The sequence below is a fragment of the Amblyraja radiata genome, chromosome 5 (genome assembly GCF_010909765.2).
Source record: "Amblyraja radiata isolate CabotCenter1 chromosome 5, sAmbRad1.1.pri, whole genome shotgun sequence".
Classification (NCBI taxonomy): Eukaryota; Metazoa; Chordata; class Chondrichthyes; order Rajiformes; family Rajidae; genus Amblyraja; species Amblyraja radiata.
Genome location: NC_045960.1, coordinates 11831686 through 11850020, shown reverse-complemented (window position 1 = coordinate 11850020; position 18335 = coordinate 11831686). Strand labels below are relative to the sequence as shown.

The 18335-nt window shown below is 45.6% G+C and overlaps 1 protein-coding gene across 1 annotated transcript in view; it reads left to right on the top strand.

The window, feature by feature from the left end:
- Positions 1-18335, top strand: part of dnah14 (dynein axonemal heavy chain 14) — a 435381-nt gene that overhangs the window by 169220 nt on the left and 247826 nt on the right. The window contains 3 exon segments of the mRNA XM_033020484.1: positions 1483-1598; positions 4656-4730; positions 11567-11654. Of these exon segments, the coding sequence (XP_032876375.1) occupies positions 1483-1598; positions 4656-4730; positions 11567-11654 (279 nt within the window).

Genomic DNA, 18335 nt, shown 5'->3' with positions numbered 1-18335 from the left:
ACTCGCAGCATGGTCGACATGAGGTCGTAGGAGGTCTTCGTAACTCCTTCATGCTCGAGAGTGGTCTCCACGTACTCGAGGCCTCAGCTAGGTCGTGGCGTATTTTTCAACATGTTGATAAATGCCCGCGAGTAAAAAGAGGTCGCCATGGAAAAAATCGATACTTTTTTTACTCGTAGGTTTAGTCGTAGTAGGTCGTAGTAGGTCGGCATGTTAGTCGTAGGTAATCGAGGGTAGTCGAAGGTAGTCGTAGATAGTCTTCATCATAGTGGAAGGAAGGTCGAAGGTCACCCAAGTGGTACAGGCCCTTAAACTGGCCTATTCTTACTGGGAGTCAAATGGTGCAACTAAGATCCTAACGCTACGTTGAAGTTGAAGAATATTTTGCTAGTGGCAGTTCTGTATGTTACATTTCTTTTAATTAGCTGTGTTGGAGATCATTTGAGGTCTATAATCTTAGACATTATTTAAAATAGCAACACAACACAACAACACAAAGTAACACAATAATATTTTAACACATTTTGTTTTTGATACTGTATCTAGAAAGTTTATCCTGACAGGGCAGTGGAAGTGGATTCAGAAGAAACTTTCAATATTGGGCCTGTCCCACTTAGGCGATTTTTTTCGGTGACTGCCGGCAACTGGAACCCCCTTATGACAATGTCTACGACAAGCTACGACAACCTACAACCTAGTCGACGTCAAACTGCGGCAAGCTACCGACAACCGGCGACCCATTAGGATGTCCACCTACGACCACGCAGGCGACAACCTACAACAACCGAAGGCAACCTTCGTCCACCCGCGACAAGCTACGACAAACAACGACCCTGTCCGCGACAACTGAAGACAACTGAAGCCAATTTAGTTGCCGGTACCTGTCGCCGGTTGACGTAGGTAGTCGCCAATGGAATTCACTGAAGTCAGCACCCGGCGACAACCAACGTCACCTGGCGACAACCTACGACAGCACCTACGACAGGAGAAGACAAGCTACGTCAAGCATACAGTCGCTGAAATGTTTTGAACATTTCAAAACCCAGTGGCGACCAGAAAAACGTTATGACTCTTTAGGCAACTTGAGGAGACTACTTACAACCATACAGGCGTCACCCCGCGACCATTTGACGACAACCTAGTCTCCTGTAGTCGCCAAAAAAATCACCTGTGGGACAGGGGCTTTAGTTGGAGAGATTATCTGACCTGTTTTCAATGCATGCAAAACAAAGCTTTTCACTGTACCTCCGTACACGTGACCATATTAAACCTAAACCTAAAGAAGATTGGGAGCCAAAGGGGAAAGACTAGGTTGTGAAATTAATTGGGTAGCACAGTACAAGGGCTTCACCACTCGATGGACACCTTCTGTGCCAAGAGCCTATGATGTCCTATTAGAAAGCGTTATTGCTGTTGAGAGAACCTAATTAACAACCTTGAAATGAACAGATTCTGATGCTGACTTCTTCCTTCTTTCATTAGCCTTACTTAGCCAAATGCTTTGAAAACATCAGGAGTTTGGAAATCAGTCAGTCTACCAGACCTGCTGTTGTGTTAATGATCAAGTCTGCAGAAAATGAAAGTCTGCCCATGCCAAGGTACCGTGCGGGCTAATTAATTCAGTTAGAATCTCTTTGGTTGCGCTTGTTGCTTTTTGTACTCCTATGGGTTTGGGTTTGCCTGGTTAATAAGTAAATAGTCAGAGAAGCTTCAGAAAATGCAGAGGCCATTCAGCCCATCGCATCTACACTGGCTCTCTGATGCTGATATTAATGAGAGGGGAGAGGGGAGGTGTAAAAGAAACGCACCATTTTAGTTTAGCCCATGCCTGGGTGCTGAGAGAGGCACTGCCAGTCCATCTGTTCACCATGGGAATTTTATCTATCTGCATATTATGGGTGTTTGATGAAAAATAGTTGTCAATTGCCACACATTACAATGATGACTATACTTCAGGAGGGCTTCATTAGATATGATGAACTTTGAGGTGTGTGGAGGTTCTGTAAAATGTTGCCATTGGAGGAAGCTATTTTCTTTCTTCTGACAATTTATTTTGACAATTAAATCTCCAATATTTATTCCCCTGATTCTCAAACATTTGTATTGAACATTGTGGCTTCCTACTTACCTCAGCCCATGATGTCCTTTAGAGTTATCATGCGTTTTATTTCTGATTCTTCATCTCACTCCTCACCACCATGATTTCTTTAATGATTCATTTTTGGTATCCGGCATTTCCAATTTTTATCCCTTGAGAAGGTGCTGGCTTCAGAAACCAAAGCGGTCACGTCTGTGTGGAGCTGCAGGAGATGGGCCAAGTCCCAAATGAGTATTTCTCCTGTTTTTACTGTGGAGAAAGACATGATGATTGTGGAACTTAGGTCAGTTAATGGAAATTACTTGAGGTGCAGCCAGTATTATGGTCGAGGAGGTGCTGAGAGTCCTAAGGTGTATGAAGGTAGACAAATCTCCTGAGACAGATCAGATATATCTGAGGACATTGTGGGAGGCTAGAGAATAAATTGCAGGAGCCCTGGCTGAGAGATATCAATCTGAAGGGGATCTTATAGAAACTTACAAAATTCTTAAGGGGTTGGACAGGCTAGATGCAGGAAGATTATTCCCGATGTTGGGAAAGTCCAGAACTAGGGGTCACAGTTTAAGGACCGAGATGAGAAAATCATTTTTTACACAGAGAGTGGTGAATCTGTGGAATTCTCTGCCACAGAAGGTAGTTGAGGCCAGTTCATTGGCTATATTTAAGAGGGAGTTAGATGTGGCCCTTGTGGCTAAAGAGATCAATGGAGAGAAGGCAGGGATGGGATACTGAGTTGGATGATCAGCCATGATCATATCGAAGTTTGCAGATGACACTAAAGTGAGTGGTATTGTATATAGCGAAGGTGGTTATCAAAAATTACAGCAGGATATTAATCAGTTGGGCAAGTGGGCCGAGGAATGGTTAATGGAGTTCGATTAAGATAAGCGAGAGGTGTTGCATTTTGGGAAGTCAAACGGGGTAGGACCTTCACAGTGAATGTAAGGGCCCTGTGAAGTGTTGCAGAGCAGAGGGATATAGGAGTACAGGTACATAGTTCCTTGACAGTGGTGTGTCAGGTAGAGTGGTCAAGCAGGCTTTTGGCACATTGGCCTTCATCAGAGTACTGAGTATATAAGTTGGGAGGTTATGTTACAGCCATATAAGACATTGGTGAGGGCGAATTTAGATAATTGGGTATTTTTAAAACAGAGATTGATAGGTTCTTGATCAGTAAGGGTGTCAAATGTTATGGAGAAAAGGCAGGAGAATGGGGTTGAGAGGGAAAATCCATTAGCCAGGATCGAATGGGACAAATGGCCTAATTCAGCTCTTATTGTTTGATGGTCTTCTGGTTAGTGCTGCCATCTTTTAGGTGTTTTTGCTGTTGTACGTTAAGGTCTTCTGTTCTGCAATAGCCCCCAAGGTCCATTCATTTATTGTGTATTTGCCACCTATTTTGGTCCTCCCAAAGGGCATCACCTGACACTAATCAAGATTAAATTCCATCTGCCATTGCTCTGCCCATCTTACCAGTTGATCAATATCATCCTGTAGCTACAACAACCTTCCTCGCTATCAACAGCACTGTCAAGGCTTGTGTTATCTCCAAGCTTGCAAATCATGCCTCCTACATTCATATTGTTAAGGGAAGTAACACATTTCAAGTCTCACAGGGTTGACCCCTCCGGTTGACTACTTGTCGTAGAGCCCTACATTCTTTGTTATTTCAAATTTGCAGCACCTGCAGGTTTTTCCTTTCAAATCGTTAATATTCTTGGAATTCTTCCTCCTGGTATCTGTTCATGTGTCCACCACCATTCATGACTGGATTGATCAGCCATGATCATATTGAATGGCGGTGCAGGCTCGAAGGGCCGAATGACCTACTCCTGCACCTATTTTCTATGTTTCTATGTTTCTATGAATAAATCTGATCTGCTGGTCATAAGACTGTTCAGCTCTGCATGTTGCATGCTATTTTTGCTGCCAACCTTCCTGTTCCAGTTTCAGTAAGTTTTAGGTGTACCTGATGCTGTTCCCAGCCCAATATCTGCACACTTCCACTGAACCAGAGTTGATCACCTGATTTGATAGTAATTGAAGAGTCAATTTGCAGGTTACTTATCCACTAGTTTTCTCCTGTAGTGAAGATTCTGTGACATTTTTATTACTCTTATTCCTTACGATACATTACGATGGGACACGATATGATAGAACTTTATTTATCCCAGGTGGGTAACTGATTTGCCAACAGTCATAAAAACACAAAATACATGAAACGTGAAATTAAAGTGATGAAAGATCTTTAAGATCTAAAGGCAATTTGAAATTTGTAAGTAAAATAATATTTAAGAACCCAGACATAATTAGTAAATAGCTCCTTTTTCTACCTAACAAAATTAGGTTTGTTCACATGCAGTTTTCTCTCCTGCTTTTATTTGTGGTTTCATAGTGTAGAATTTTCATCTTTATTCTGTACTGGCAAATATCTTTAACACTTTTTTTCAGTGTAAAAATTCCCTGTTCAAATGTCTGAAAGTGCCATGCCTCCAGCAAATGTGTCTATGGCAGGCCTGGTCCTGGCAATTCTGATTCTTGCTAACCATTTTTGCAGGAATGTTCGGATACGGGGTCCTATCGAAAGCTGGCTGGGAAACGTGGAAACTGCGATGTTCGAGGCTGTGAGGAAGTAAGCAGTATAGACAACAGTCGGTGCAGGGTACGGATAGCAGGTGTGAGTTATCAGTGCAGGCAGTGCACAATTACCAAGCCGCCCATTGATAGCAAAGCCTTGGGTGCAGGGCTTTGCAATTTGTTGGCTAAAACCTTATTATGTGCGTTCAGTACCAGATATACTGTATAGGAGCCAACAGCTCTTAAAAAAGAGTGAATTCAGTTATCAATTAAATTGCACTATGTTCAGGAATTACGAGTTATGGCATGGCCAAATAGGATATCGCTCCTCGCCCAACCTGCACTCTGGCAACTGGTTGGAGTAGAGTCAGATCCGTACAGTTTTGACTGCTTTGGGGATAGTACACACAAAATGTGTGATGGCCTATAAACTAGCTGGGCATCAGGTGAGTGCTGAAAGGAACTGCCTGGTAATGGATGAGTATTCAATGACAATTCACATCTCGAAATTCAAGTGAAGCATGTTGCCAACTCATCCTGCCCTTCTACGTCTGCAAGGAAGGAGAAATAAGTTTATTTTGTTGTGGAGAGACCCAATGAGTGTGGTATTGCATGTTAATAGTCATTGCACGGATTTCATACTGCTATATGAGGTAATATAATAATAATAATAATAAATTTTATTTAATGGGCGCCTTTCAGACATCTCAAGGACACCTTACATAGTAATCGGAATAAAAACATATAATCGGAATAGAACAGGTAAAAAAAGACATCACAGAGACACAAATTAAAAACAGAATTCAATCCAAAAACAGAAAATCAAAAACACAGTGTGTCATACACTCTGGAGTATGGATTGCTGGAGAAGGTTTAGTTGTTGAAAGTAGTTGCCAGTGTAACTGGCAGTCTGAACCGACATTGAATCACAAACCACTTTATTGTTGTGTCAGCTCTTGGTTTTTTTTATATCCCTGGTATTTTTTTCATGAAGCATTTATAGGTTTGTTTTGTATGTTATTTATAGAATCTGCTTCCGCTGCCCTTTCAAACAAGAGGTTCTAGATCATTGCTCAGTCCATAATAACCACATTCATCCTGAGTGCTGGAGTCACTGAATTGTACAGCATTGAAATAGGCCACTTGACCCAACACGTCCATGCAAACCAGTGGTCACCCATCTGCATTCATTTTATCTTTCAGCATTTGGCATGTAGCCTTAATATATATTTTTTCCAATTACGTTCATCCTGGGTGTAAAGGAGTGTTTCCTGACACACTGTAACCTTTACTGGTAGTTTATTATAGCACATGGCACACACGTCCCAGCACTGACTGCATCCAGCCTTCAGGCGTACTGGGACCTAATGGGGGGAACAAAGGGAGGAGACTACAGTTATACTAATATGATGGGGCGTGGTTAGTGGTGATGAGGTAGCTACATTATAGGTTGCATGCATAACCATCTACATCCTTCCCCTTACAATTCAAACAAGTTACTACAGTAGCAGGTTTATTATACAGTACCTGCAAAGCTAAGCATATTCTCCGTAGCGAGCCGGAGGTTTTACAATCCGACCCGAGCGAGTGCGTACAGCACCTTCACCCTCCCCGCCCGAAAGAATAGGAGGGGGGACAGGAACAGAAACAGGAGGAGGAGAGAAGATGGGTGGAGAACCCAGCTTGAAGGGGGAACGGAGAGACACAGGAGAGCCAGGTGAGAATGAAGGGGTAGAACGAGTTGAAGTTGGAGAGAGAGAAGATTTTGCAGGGGACAACAGAGCCTGGGGAGCAAAACCGGGAGGAGCAGGGGGGGCTATCCGAGGCAAGAGGACCGACCGTGGCATGCAGGGAGCAGATGGAACGTTAGTGGAGGAAGGCTCGACACGCGATGGAGGGGTATACGGAACCGCAGGAGGTGGTTTGGGCTCGTTAACCGCCAACAGGTGCTGGCGGCTGCGTCGGTATACAGTCCCTTCGAAATCCACGAGGTAGGAACGTGGCGCGCTGTCAAACCCGACAACGGTGGCAAGTCGGGAATAGCCGGTGGACGTCTGCAAACGGACGACCTGTCCAGGCATCAGTGGCGAAAGAGGGCGGCAGGATTTATCATGCGATCGTCGCTGGATCTCGTGCTTCTGGGCAATACGTTTCTTGACATCAGCAGGCTGCAGGACTTTAGGCATCAGGGACTGCTGGGCAATAGGCATCGGAGGGCGGACAACTCGGGACATGAGTCGCTGGGCAGGGGATCCCATGGTAATGTCTCTGGAAATGTTGCGAAGGTTCAGGAGACACTGATAGAAATCCCCGTTCGAGAGGCGGGTTTGTTCAAGCAGGTGCTTAGCGCTCCGGACCGCCCGTTCAGCCAGACCATTGCTTTGTGGCTGCTAGTGAAATGATTAAAATTCCACTTTGTGGCAAATGCTCGAAACTCGGCGCTGGTGAACTGGCGACCGTTGTCTGTCTGCAGCCGGACAGGGGAACCAAACGTGGCAAAGTGGCGGCGAAGCTTGCTGATCACCATCTCGGAGGTGATGGCAGGGAGGAGGTCCACCTCGAACCAATTCGAGTAAGAGTCTACTAGCACGAGGTATTGCTTCCCACGCCAGTCGAAAATGTCGGCAGCCAGAGAAGTCCAGGGCATGTCAGGTGCAGGCTGCTGCAAAAGTGGCTGTCTTTGCTGATGCGGGGCAAGCGAGTGACAGTCCGGACAGGAATCAACCCTGGCCTGGATGTATTTAGCCATGGCCGGCCAGTAGTACTGTTCCTGGGCATGTGAGATGGTGGCATCTGCACCGGGATGTCCCATGTGGGCGGCATCAAAATACAAGCCACGCAGCGATTCCGGGATGACAACTTTGTGTCCTTTGATAATAATACCGTCCCGGAGGACTAACTCATCGCGGACCAAAAAATAGGGGTGGACGCTGGCAGGCAACGAATTCCGCTTGGTGGGCCACCCGCGCTTGATGACAGCAGCAAGCTGCTGCAGGTCGGGGTCGTTTGCGGTATGTTCAACCAAGCACTGCAGCTGGTGAGAAGGGACGAAGTTGACGTTCAGTACCTGTAAGTCCGACTGCTCGAAGGGGTGCTGGTCGCAGGAGGTCCGGGGGGCCCGGGACAGTGCATCAGCCACATGCATCTCGGTGCCCCGCTTATATACGATTTTAAAGTCAAAGCGCTGTAGCTGCAGCATCATCCGCTGTAGCCTGGCAGGAGCGCAGTGTATTGGTTTGTTAAGTATCGTTACCAGTGGCTGGTGATCCGTCTCAACGGTGAACCTGGTGCCAAATAAGAAGTCCTTAAACTTCGAACACCGCCAGCAGCTCCTTTTCTATCTGGGCATAGCGCTGCTCTGTGTCCGTCATGGTCCTGGAGGCATAGGAGATGGGCAGCAGTGAGTCACCAGCGTGGGGTTGCAGGCAGGCAGCACCCAGTCCAAATCGAGAGGCGTCGCAAGTGACAACGATCGGACGTCGCAGATCAAAAAACTTAAGTGTAGGCGTGCTGACCAGCCTTGTCTTTAGCAGATCAAATGCCTGCTGGTGGTGCGGAAACCATGCCCAGGCAATGTCCTTCTTTGTGAGCTGTCTCAGGGGTGCGCTCAGCTCGCTGAGGTCGGGGATAAACTTCCCCAGGTAATTCAACATACCCAGGAAGCGCTGCAGACTGACGGCGTCTGTCGGGGCGGGCAGCTCAGAGATAGCGCTGGTCTTTTGCGGGTCTGGCTTCAATCCTTGGGCCGTGAAAATGTGGCCGACATATGTGACTTCAGGCACCCGGAACTTGCACTTTGACCGATTGAGCTTCAAATTTATCTGCCGAGCACGGTCCAAAATCCGCCGGAGGTTGTGGTCATGTTCGGCCACATCCCTCCCATAGACCAGAATGTCATCCACAATAATCGCGCAGGGCAGACCTGCAAATAATTGTTCCATAGAACGCTGAAATACCTCGCTGGCAGAGTTGATGCCGAACGGCATCCGTAAAAACTTAAACCTGCCGAAGGGCGTGCTGAACGTGGTCAGGTCCGTGGAGCGTTTGTCCAGGGGTATCTGCCAAAACGAACTCCTGGCATCGAGGACGGAGAACACAGTAGCTTGTCCCACCTGGGCGGCAACATCTTCGACAGTCCTCATGGGGTAGTGGGGCCGTTTAATCGCCATATTTAAGTCCTTGGGGTTAATGCATACCCGTATCTCATTTTTTCCTTTCTTCAACGTGGCGACCATGGTGGAGACCCATACGGTTGGATCGCTGACAGCCTCCAGCACTCCCATGTTGACCATGTCCTTAAGCATATTCTCCACTTTGCCCTTCATGGCAAAAGACACTCTGTGGGGTGGACGGATCACGGGCTCCACAGATGGGTCAGTCGCGATCTTGTACACCACCGGCAGCTTCCCCAGCTTGTCGTCAAACAGGTCTGGGTATTCAGATAGTGGATCCATCACAGCTTGCACCTCGTGGACCGTATGGTTAAACGACACCAGCCCAAGATCCTGGCAGGCCCGGTTGCTAAGCAACGTCACACAGTCACTGTCCAGAATGAAGAAAGACAGGTCCTGGGAAGCTTCCTGCAGCACGCAGTGGAAAGTCGCCCTCCCCACAGGTGTTAGTTCCTCTCCCCCATAGGCACGCAAAACAGAACGGTCGGCAATCAGCAGCTCATTATTCCTTATCTGGTGGAACAGCTTTGTTGACATTACGTTCACTTTCGCCCCCGTGTCAAGTTTAGCAGAGAAAGACTTATTGTTTACAGTTGTGTTCACAGAAGGATCGGGGAGGCGAGATCGGCTGTGGAGGAGAGTGTAAATACTTACATCTCCCGTGGAAAAGCTGAGCTCAGAGTCGGGGGCAGCGTCAACAGAGGGCTGAGAGTCCATCTCGCTATCAACCTGCAGAAGATTGTTTAGGAGTTGTCTGGGAGCTGAGGGCACTTTCCCACGGGATCGGCAGGCAGCTGCAAAATGGTTTCTTCTCCCGCAGAAATTGCAGGTCTTCCCAAGGGCTGGGCACTGTGATTCTGAGGAGTGCACGTAGCTGCAGTTAGGACACTTGTTAGATCTTGGGTCCCGGGGTGTACGAACGGGCCGCTGTGGAGGGCGAAAGTTCTCCTTCATCCGTCGTTGTCCAGCAACACCAGTTAAATTTATGGCTCGGTTGTCAGACCCCCTCTGTCCGTGAGGAGGGTTGACCACTTCAGCAATGCGGCACGCATGCATTGCTTGAGTCAGGGTTAGGTCAGGCCGTTGCAGCAGGTCGGCACGCAGCTTCTGATCGATCATACCGGTAACGAGAATGTCTCTGGTGAGCTGGTCGCGCATGGTTTCGAATCGGCACCGCTGGGCAAGGTGCCGCAGGTCGGCAATGAAGCATTCAACAGGTTCATCCGGCTGTTGCTTGCGTGAGAAGAACCTGGCCCGCTCCAGTATACGGTTGGAGGGCAGGTCACATATCTCCGCGAATTTGCGCAAAAGACATACCGGGTCGTCGGCCGATTCAGCTGGCTCGACCGGTAGGTCGTTGTCATCCAGGACCGCTGGTTCGTAGACAAAGGCTTGAGCTCTCTTCATTGCGTCGGGACCGGCCAGGTTGAGCAAGAGTGATGCTTTGACCGCGGCTGGGTCGTTCCGGTTCGCAATATTGACGTAGTGAGTGTAGTCCATCACAAAAGTCGACCATCGTTCCGCAATGTCAGCATCGAAGACAAGGGGAGATGGCTTTCGGCATGAGGATGCCATATCAAGGGAAACCCGAAACTGGGCACTAACGGGGACAAAATAAATGAAAACCGGTAAACGGGAAACGCGAGTTTTAAACTTCTGACGCCATGTAAAGGAGTGTTTCCTGACACACTGTAACCTTTACTGGTAGTTTATTATAGCACATGGCACACACGTCCCAGCACTGACTGCATCCAGCCTTCAGGCGTACTGGGACCTAATGGGGGGAACAAAGGGAGGAGACTACAGTTATACTAATATGATGGGGCGTGGTTAGTGGTGATGAGGTAGCTACATTATAGGTTGCATGCATAACCATCTACACTGGGGTTTATGGCAGGTCACACGCTGATATCTCCAGGGTTGCTACAGACCCTACTGTTAGACCATAGAGTGACAATAATCATGAAGAATCCTTTCTGTGAATCAGAATCAGAATCAGAATGCTTTATTGTCATTGCATGTGTCACATACAACGAGATTACTGTGTCTCTCCATTTAAAAGAATTTCAAACATTCACATACTCATACTTTTTACACTCCCTCCCTCCCCAAACCCACCCATGGATTCACATTTACATAAATTAACACTGTCTCCCACCCCCCCTCCTTCCCCATAACCCGCTCCCGAGACAGAGTTCACTTCCAAGATTGCTGATGGGTAAAAGCTGTTCTTGAGTCTGGCAGTGCGTGACTTTAGCGACCTGTACCTTTTCCCTGAGGGCAGCAGTGTGAAAAGGTGGTGACAAGGATGTGTAATGTCTTTCACGATATTACAGGTCCTGCTGCGGCATCTGGAGTGGTAAATGTCCTCCAGAGGGGGCAGGGGGAGTCCAATGATACCCTGGGCAGTTTTTATCACCCTCTGGAGAGCTGCTCTGTCAGCTGCTGAACAGTTCCCAAACCAGGCAGTTATGCAGTAAGTCAGTATGCTTTCTACCGAACAGCGGTAGAAAGACTCCAGTAGTTTAGCAGACAGATGGGCCTTCCTCAGTGTTCTGAGGAAGTAAAGTCTCTGTTGCGCCTTTTTTACAACTACAGCAGTGTTCACAGACCATTTAAGATCCTCATTGATGTTGATCCCCAGAAATTTAAAACTAGGCACCCTCTCCACCTCCTCGCCCCCTATCTTAATGTTAAGTACTGATTTTGTTTGTTTCAGGCAGCTCCAAATCGGAATAACCAACTGGGAGACAACACATTTCAAAAAGTGGGTTCTGACTCATCCAGGGCAGGTGGTCCTCACTGTGGTAAGCCAAGTCTTTATCTGATTTGGTAGTTCATCTATCTCCCATAGTTCATAAGCATCATACAATGACATGGCAATAAAAGTGGCATTTTGCTCATCATGCCACTCGTGGATCATAGAAAACATTATGCAAATGAAATCGAACATTGTGCGATCACCAGTGAAGATTTCCACTCTCTCCTGACGATGGGAGGAAAGTTCTAGGTAAAGTAGCTGAAGATGTTAGGGCCCATTAACCTCTTGGAGTTGGGATAACTGATCTCCAAGAACCCCCTTAATGTCAACAGCAGTCACACTCACCTCGCCGTGAGAATTCTGTTCTTTGCTCTGAGTTTGGACCAAGGTGGGATAAGGTCAGTGCCGAGTGTTCAGCTGAAATTCAAACTGGGCATCAGTGACCAAGTGCTGCCAGATAGCATTGTTCATGACACCTTCCATTCGTTTGATGATTGAAAGTATCATTGTTGTAATTGTATTGGAACAGTTTAGTTCTTAAGAGCTAGTCTTCAGTACACAGCTGGGATGCTCTCTAGTCCCTGCCATTGTTGTATCCTGTGCTCTCAGTTATTTTTTAATATCATGTGGAGTGAATGGAGTTGACTGGAGATTGACTTCTGTGATGGTGGGGGTCCTGGGAAGATACAACCGTACTCTTGGCTGATCATCCACTCTTGCTCTGGACCACCTGGAAAATAAGAACATGTTGCCAGGCCGTTGCTCAGCATTGAACACCATTATCCCTTCCAAACTTATAATCAAACTTAGACAAGTGGGTCTTTGCTCATCTTAATGTAACTAGATCCTTGGCTTCCTCAACGGCAGACCAAGATCAGTAACGATTGGCAACAACACTTCCTCTTCGATAACCATCAGCACAGGAGCATTTCAAGGCTGTTTGCTCAGTACCCTGCTCTTGTCACTCTCTCTCTACCCATGATTGTGTAGCCAGACACAGTTCCAAAGCCATCTTTAAATCACTGATGATACTACCATTGTTGGACGAGTAATAGATAATGATAAGTCAGAGTACAGGAGAGAGAGAGGGAATGTTCTTGCAAGTCTCCTCCCATAAGATCCCATGGATCTTATAGAAACTTACAAACTTCTTAAGGGGTTGGACAGGCTAGATGCAGGAAGATCGTTCCCGATGTTGGGGAAGTCCAGAACAAGGGGTCACAGTTTAAGGATAAGGGGGAAATCTTTTAGGACCGAGATGAGGAAAACATTTTTCACACAGAGAGTGGTGAATCTCTGGAATTCTCTGCCACAGAAAGTAGTTGAGGCCAGTTCATTGGCTATATTTAAGAGGGAGTTAGATGTGGCCCTTGTGGCTAAAGGGATCAGGGGGTATGGAGAGAAGGCAGGTACAGGATATTGAGTTGGATGATCAGCCATGATCATATTGAATGGTGGTGCAGGCTCGAAGGGCCGAATGGCCTACTCCTGCACCTATTTTCTATGTTTCTATTAGCTGTTAACTTGTCCTCCACCTTTCACAACTAGATGTGACAAGATGGCAGTGCTTTGATCTGATCTGTGGTTGTGAGATTGCTTAGCTTGCAGTGGACCATCAACAATTCAGTGTTAACATTTCACCTAATTGGCATTTATTTTGGGCTTTGGCTGGTGCTGTCCTTGAGTCCCTAACTTGAAAGTGCTGGTCCTTGGGGTTGGACAGGAGTATATTTCTGCTGCTGATGATGGTACACAGCAGCTCAGGGATGTTCAAACATGAACTGTGCACTGGTCACATCTACCAGTGCTATCTCGGACAGGTATCTGCCACAAATAAATTGGCAAGGGCAATGCCAAATGGGTATATCTCCCATGTTAGTTATAGATTCATAGCCATAGCGCTCTACAGCATGGAAACATGCTCGTCGGCCCACCTTGTACATGCTAACCAAGCTGGCATTCTGGGCTAGTCCCATTAACCTGCATTTGCATTTGGCCCATATTCTTCCAAACTCTTCCTATCTATACGGGGAGAAGGAATGGGTGACGTTTCGGGTCGAGACCTTTCTTCGGAATTAATTATTCTCTCCAGAGATTCTGCCTGGCCTGCTTACTCCAGCATTTTGTGTCTACCTTCGATTTAAACCAGCATCTGCAGTTCTTTCCTAAACTCTTCCTATCCATGTTCATGTCCTATCCATGGTTTCCACATGACCCAGACTGGCAGCTCTGTCCTTTTGGCTTTGACCAGTCGGGTCAACAGTGGTGCCACTAGGCCACTCTTTGGCGGTGGACATGAGGTATCCCATCCAGAACACGTTTTACACCCTTTTTCCAATGTTGTTTCATGTGGAGGGGTATAGACCTGTCACCCGAGGAAAGAGGAATATTGATAAATGGGAGGTTTGACCAAGTTGTTCAAGTTTGGTCTAATGTCACAAGATTTCATGGATCTGGAGCTAAAAGCGGATATCTCCCAGGGCCATTCCCTCGCATTGCTCTGCCATCTCCAGTGATTCTGTCCACTTCAACAGGCAAGGATTGTAATGGAGGAGTCTGGCATGTTGACTGTAAGGTATAATTCTTTATGCCAGCTTGAGTAGCCTGTGGACGGCTCTCCCAGTTGGGACATCAGTCTGCAGGTCATTGTAAGAACTAAGGTCAACTGAACTGAAAATGACTTTGATGTATTTGAATTCCATGTGTGAATTAATGCCATCTGGTTTTATTCTCTCTCTATTTCAATGTAGTAGTTATTTTAATGTGTAGTTCAGCTGAGGGGCTGCCTTGGCTATTTCATAGTTAACTACACTGGAATAGAGGGATGTAGAGGGCACATTGAGTCAGGATAGAATGTTTCCTCCCAGGCCAGGTTTTGCAATGATTCAGTCTTTTGTGATTATCAATACTAATAACCAGCCTTTTAAAAAAAAAAATCAGATTAATTGGTTTCTGAATTCTTTGTCCAGTAACTTAACCACTGAATTTTTAACCAATCCGTCACAGTACACTTGAATCATGTTTTTGTTTAGTGTAAGAAGCCATCCAGATTTTTCTGTACTACAACATTGTATGATCACATTATTCTTCTTTCTCTCCTTCCGTCCAAAATGGATAGCCTGTATTTCTCCACCTTAGCTTCCATATGCCAAACCTTTTCCCAGTTACTTAACCTATGTGTAATTAGCAAGTACACAAAAATGCTGGAGAAACATAGCGGGTGCAGCAGCATCTAGGAGCGAAGGAAATAGGCAACGTTTCAGGCCGAAACCCTTCTTCAGACTAGCAGACTCTTTGTGGCTTCCTCACAGCTTGCTTTCCCGCCCATCTTTGTATCAAAGCCAACTTGAACTGCAGTTTGCTCATTCCCTTTATCCATTTGTTTTTAAAGATACAGCATGAAACAGGCTCTTTGGTACACAAATCCACACCGACCATTGATACCTGTTCCCACTAATTCTGTGTTATCCCACTTTCGCACCCACTCACTACACATTAGGGGCAATTTAAGTGGCCTGTTGATCTACCAACCCACACATCTTTGGGATACGGGAGGAATCCGGAGCACCTGAAGGAAACCCACATGGGCACAGGGAGAATGTGCAAACTCCACACAGATAGCACTTGTGGTCACGATCAAACCCACGTGCCTGGTATTGTGGGCAGCAGCTCCACCAATTGCGTCACTGTGCCACCTATTCATAATGTAAACTGCATTTGCCTGAGGCCCCAGTATCAAACCCTGTCGTACCCATAATTACAGTTCAACAAATGTGACTAAGTTACTCTGCACTTCAATTTTCTGCCAGTCCTCTGCCTATTAATATATCGCCCTCAACGCCACAAGCCCTTACCTTCTGCATTAACATTTATCTGCCTTTCTAGTTCTCCAATAAATGTTGACAGCTTGATTTTCTTTTAATAAAACCATGTTGATTCTGATTAACTGAATTATGACTTTCCAAATATCCTGCTGCTACTTCATTAATAATGGATTCTGGCATATTTCTAGTGACAATAACCTTTAGTTTCCTGTTTTCTATCTCCCTCATATCTTGCATATAGATATTATATTTGTGGTTTTCCAGTGCACTGGAATCTCTCCGTTGACTTGCAAATTATATTTTATTTTTGTGTCATTATCCTATTCCCTATTCAAACTTACTCCTGAATCATTCACTATGCTTTCAAGCTACATGTTACTGAGCACGACTAGTTGCTGGGTAAAAATAAATTCTCTTTTTCCCTCCCTCTGGTTTCTTTGCCAATCACCTTAAATCTCTGCCCTCTGGTAAGCTGCCTTGCTGTCACTGGAACATGTGTCTCGGCATCAAAGAGCACCAAACGCAGTAAGACCGCTGCCTCGACTGTTATCCCAGTGAATTATTGTGTAAGTGTCACCGAGGCTTATGTGATGCACTGCGCTTTGCTGGCATTGATCCTTGCCTTTCTCAGTCTAGTTTGAGGAGGATCCCCCAGGGAGAAAGAACAGCTGTCAGTATCTAACCCAGTTCCCAATGAAAAATAAATCCTATTTTTAAAAGTACAACCAGCAAAAAGGATGAGAAAAGCATTTCAGTGATTTCATAGCCACACCTGACCACCCAGATACCTGAAGGTTTCAGTCATGCTGTTGAGGGCTCATTAAGGTAGCTTTACAGGGAAGACAATGAAAGGAATATTGCATGGGAAATGTTTACAACTGTGTACGTATGTGTACAATTGAAACAGAGTATAGAAGATGAACACCATTACTTAAAGAGAAATATAATCTACTGAATTATTCAGTTATCACACTCTCAATATTAGGCAGCAAATGTTGACCCCCTCACCAATTGAAACAGTGCAGGCTGGGGTTGATGAGGCTAAGGGGATTGTGGAGAGGTCTCGGTGATGAAACAGTTCTGAAAACTGTTTTTGTGACCTCGGGATATCTGAATTGCTTTATATAAACTTAGTAGTTTTGAATTGTAATCACTTTGTAATATAGAAATCATGATTTCACACAATAAATTCCTATAAAAAAGCAATTGAATAAATTTGCCAGCTGACTTTGAGGTTCTTTGAGGATTAGACATTGACCACTTTCATTTATGTTTTGAGATCATTTACATTTCTGAGGAGACGTGCTGTGTCTCAGTATGGCTTCTTTTCTGAAAGATCATTAATTAGGAGCAAGTTCGGCCCCACAAACCTGCTCCACCTTTTAATAAGATCATGGAGGATCTGATTTACCTTCAACACCACATTCTCATCTACCCTCAGCAACCAATGGCATTAATTAAGAACTTGTTCAATCTGCTTTAGTGATAATCAAAGACTCTGCTTCCACTGCCCTTTGAAGAAGATAAACTTGCAACTCTATGGAAGAAATCATTTTGCCATAAACAAATGTTTCCTTATATTTGAATAGTAATTCTTAGTTCTAGATTCTCTCACGGGATTAATTCTCTCACTTAAGTCTCTTCTCGTTAATTTAAACCCCGGTAGATATACGCCTACCCTGTCCAACATTCCCTTGTAAGACAACTATCCATTCCAGATGAACAGCTTCCAAATCAGCATCATTGTTCCTTTAATGAGACTCGTACTTTACAAAGTGTTTCACATGTGGTCTCAATGCCCTATAAGACCGAAGCATAACCTCCTCATTTTTTAATTCAATTCCCAAACGAATAAATTAATTTTGGTTTTCCAAATTACTTGCATGCATGTCCTCTGTGAATTATAAAACACACAGATCCCACTCTGCAATATCTGGCCATTTAGATAATATGTTGCTAAAACCACACTTTCACATTTATCTGCATTATACTCCACTTGGCAGATCTTTGCCCACTCACTTAACCTATCTATATCGAATTGGCCTGAAGCCAACTATCTCTCCTTCCTATCTTTGTATCATTAGCGTAAAGAACATGTATTTTCAACAAATGCCAAAGATGCAGTACCCCATTAGTTTAATTTATTATTGTCACGTGTACCGAGTGTACAGTGAAAAGCTTTTGTTTGCACGTTATACAGTCAAAGAAAAGAATGTACATGAATTAAGCCGTCCACAGTGCACAGAAAAGGATCAAGGGTACAACATTTAGGGCAAGATATAATGTTGAAGTCCGATAAAGTCCAATTAAAGGTAGTTCAAAGGTCTCCAATGAGGACCATTTAGTTGCCTCATAATAGCTGGGGAGAAACTATCCCTGAGTTTGGAGGCTTATGCATTTTCAAACTTTTGTACCTTTTGCCTGATGGGAGGGGGGGAGAAGAAGGAGTGACCGGGGTGAGACTGGTCTTTGATTATGCTGGCGGCTTTGCGAAGGCAGTGTCTTGTAGAAGGGATGTGTTCAAGAAGGAACTGCAGATGCTGGAAAATCGAAGGTACACAAAAAAGCTGGAGAAACTCAGCGGGTGCAGCAGCATCTATGGAGCGAAGAAAATAGGCAACGTTTCGGGCCAAGACCCTTCTTCAGACTGATAGGGGGTGATGGGGAGAAGGAAGGAAAAAGGATGAGGAGGAGCCCGAGGGCTGGGGGATGGGAGGAGACAACCCGAGGGCTAAGGAAGGGGAGGAGACAGCAAGGGCTAACAAAATTGGGAGAATTCAATGTTCAAGCCCGCAGGCTGCAGACTCCCCAAGCGGAATATAAGGTGCTGTTCCTCCAATTTCCGGTGTTGCTCGCTCTGGCCATGGAGGAGATCCAGGACAGAGAGGTCGGATTCGGAGTGG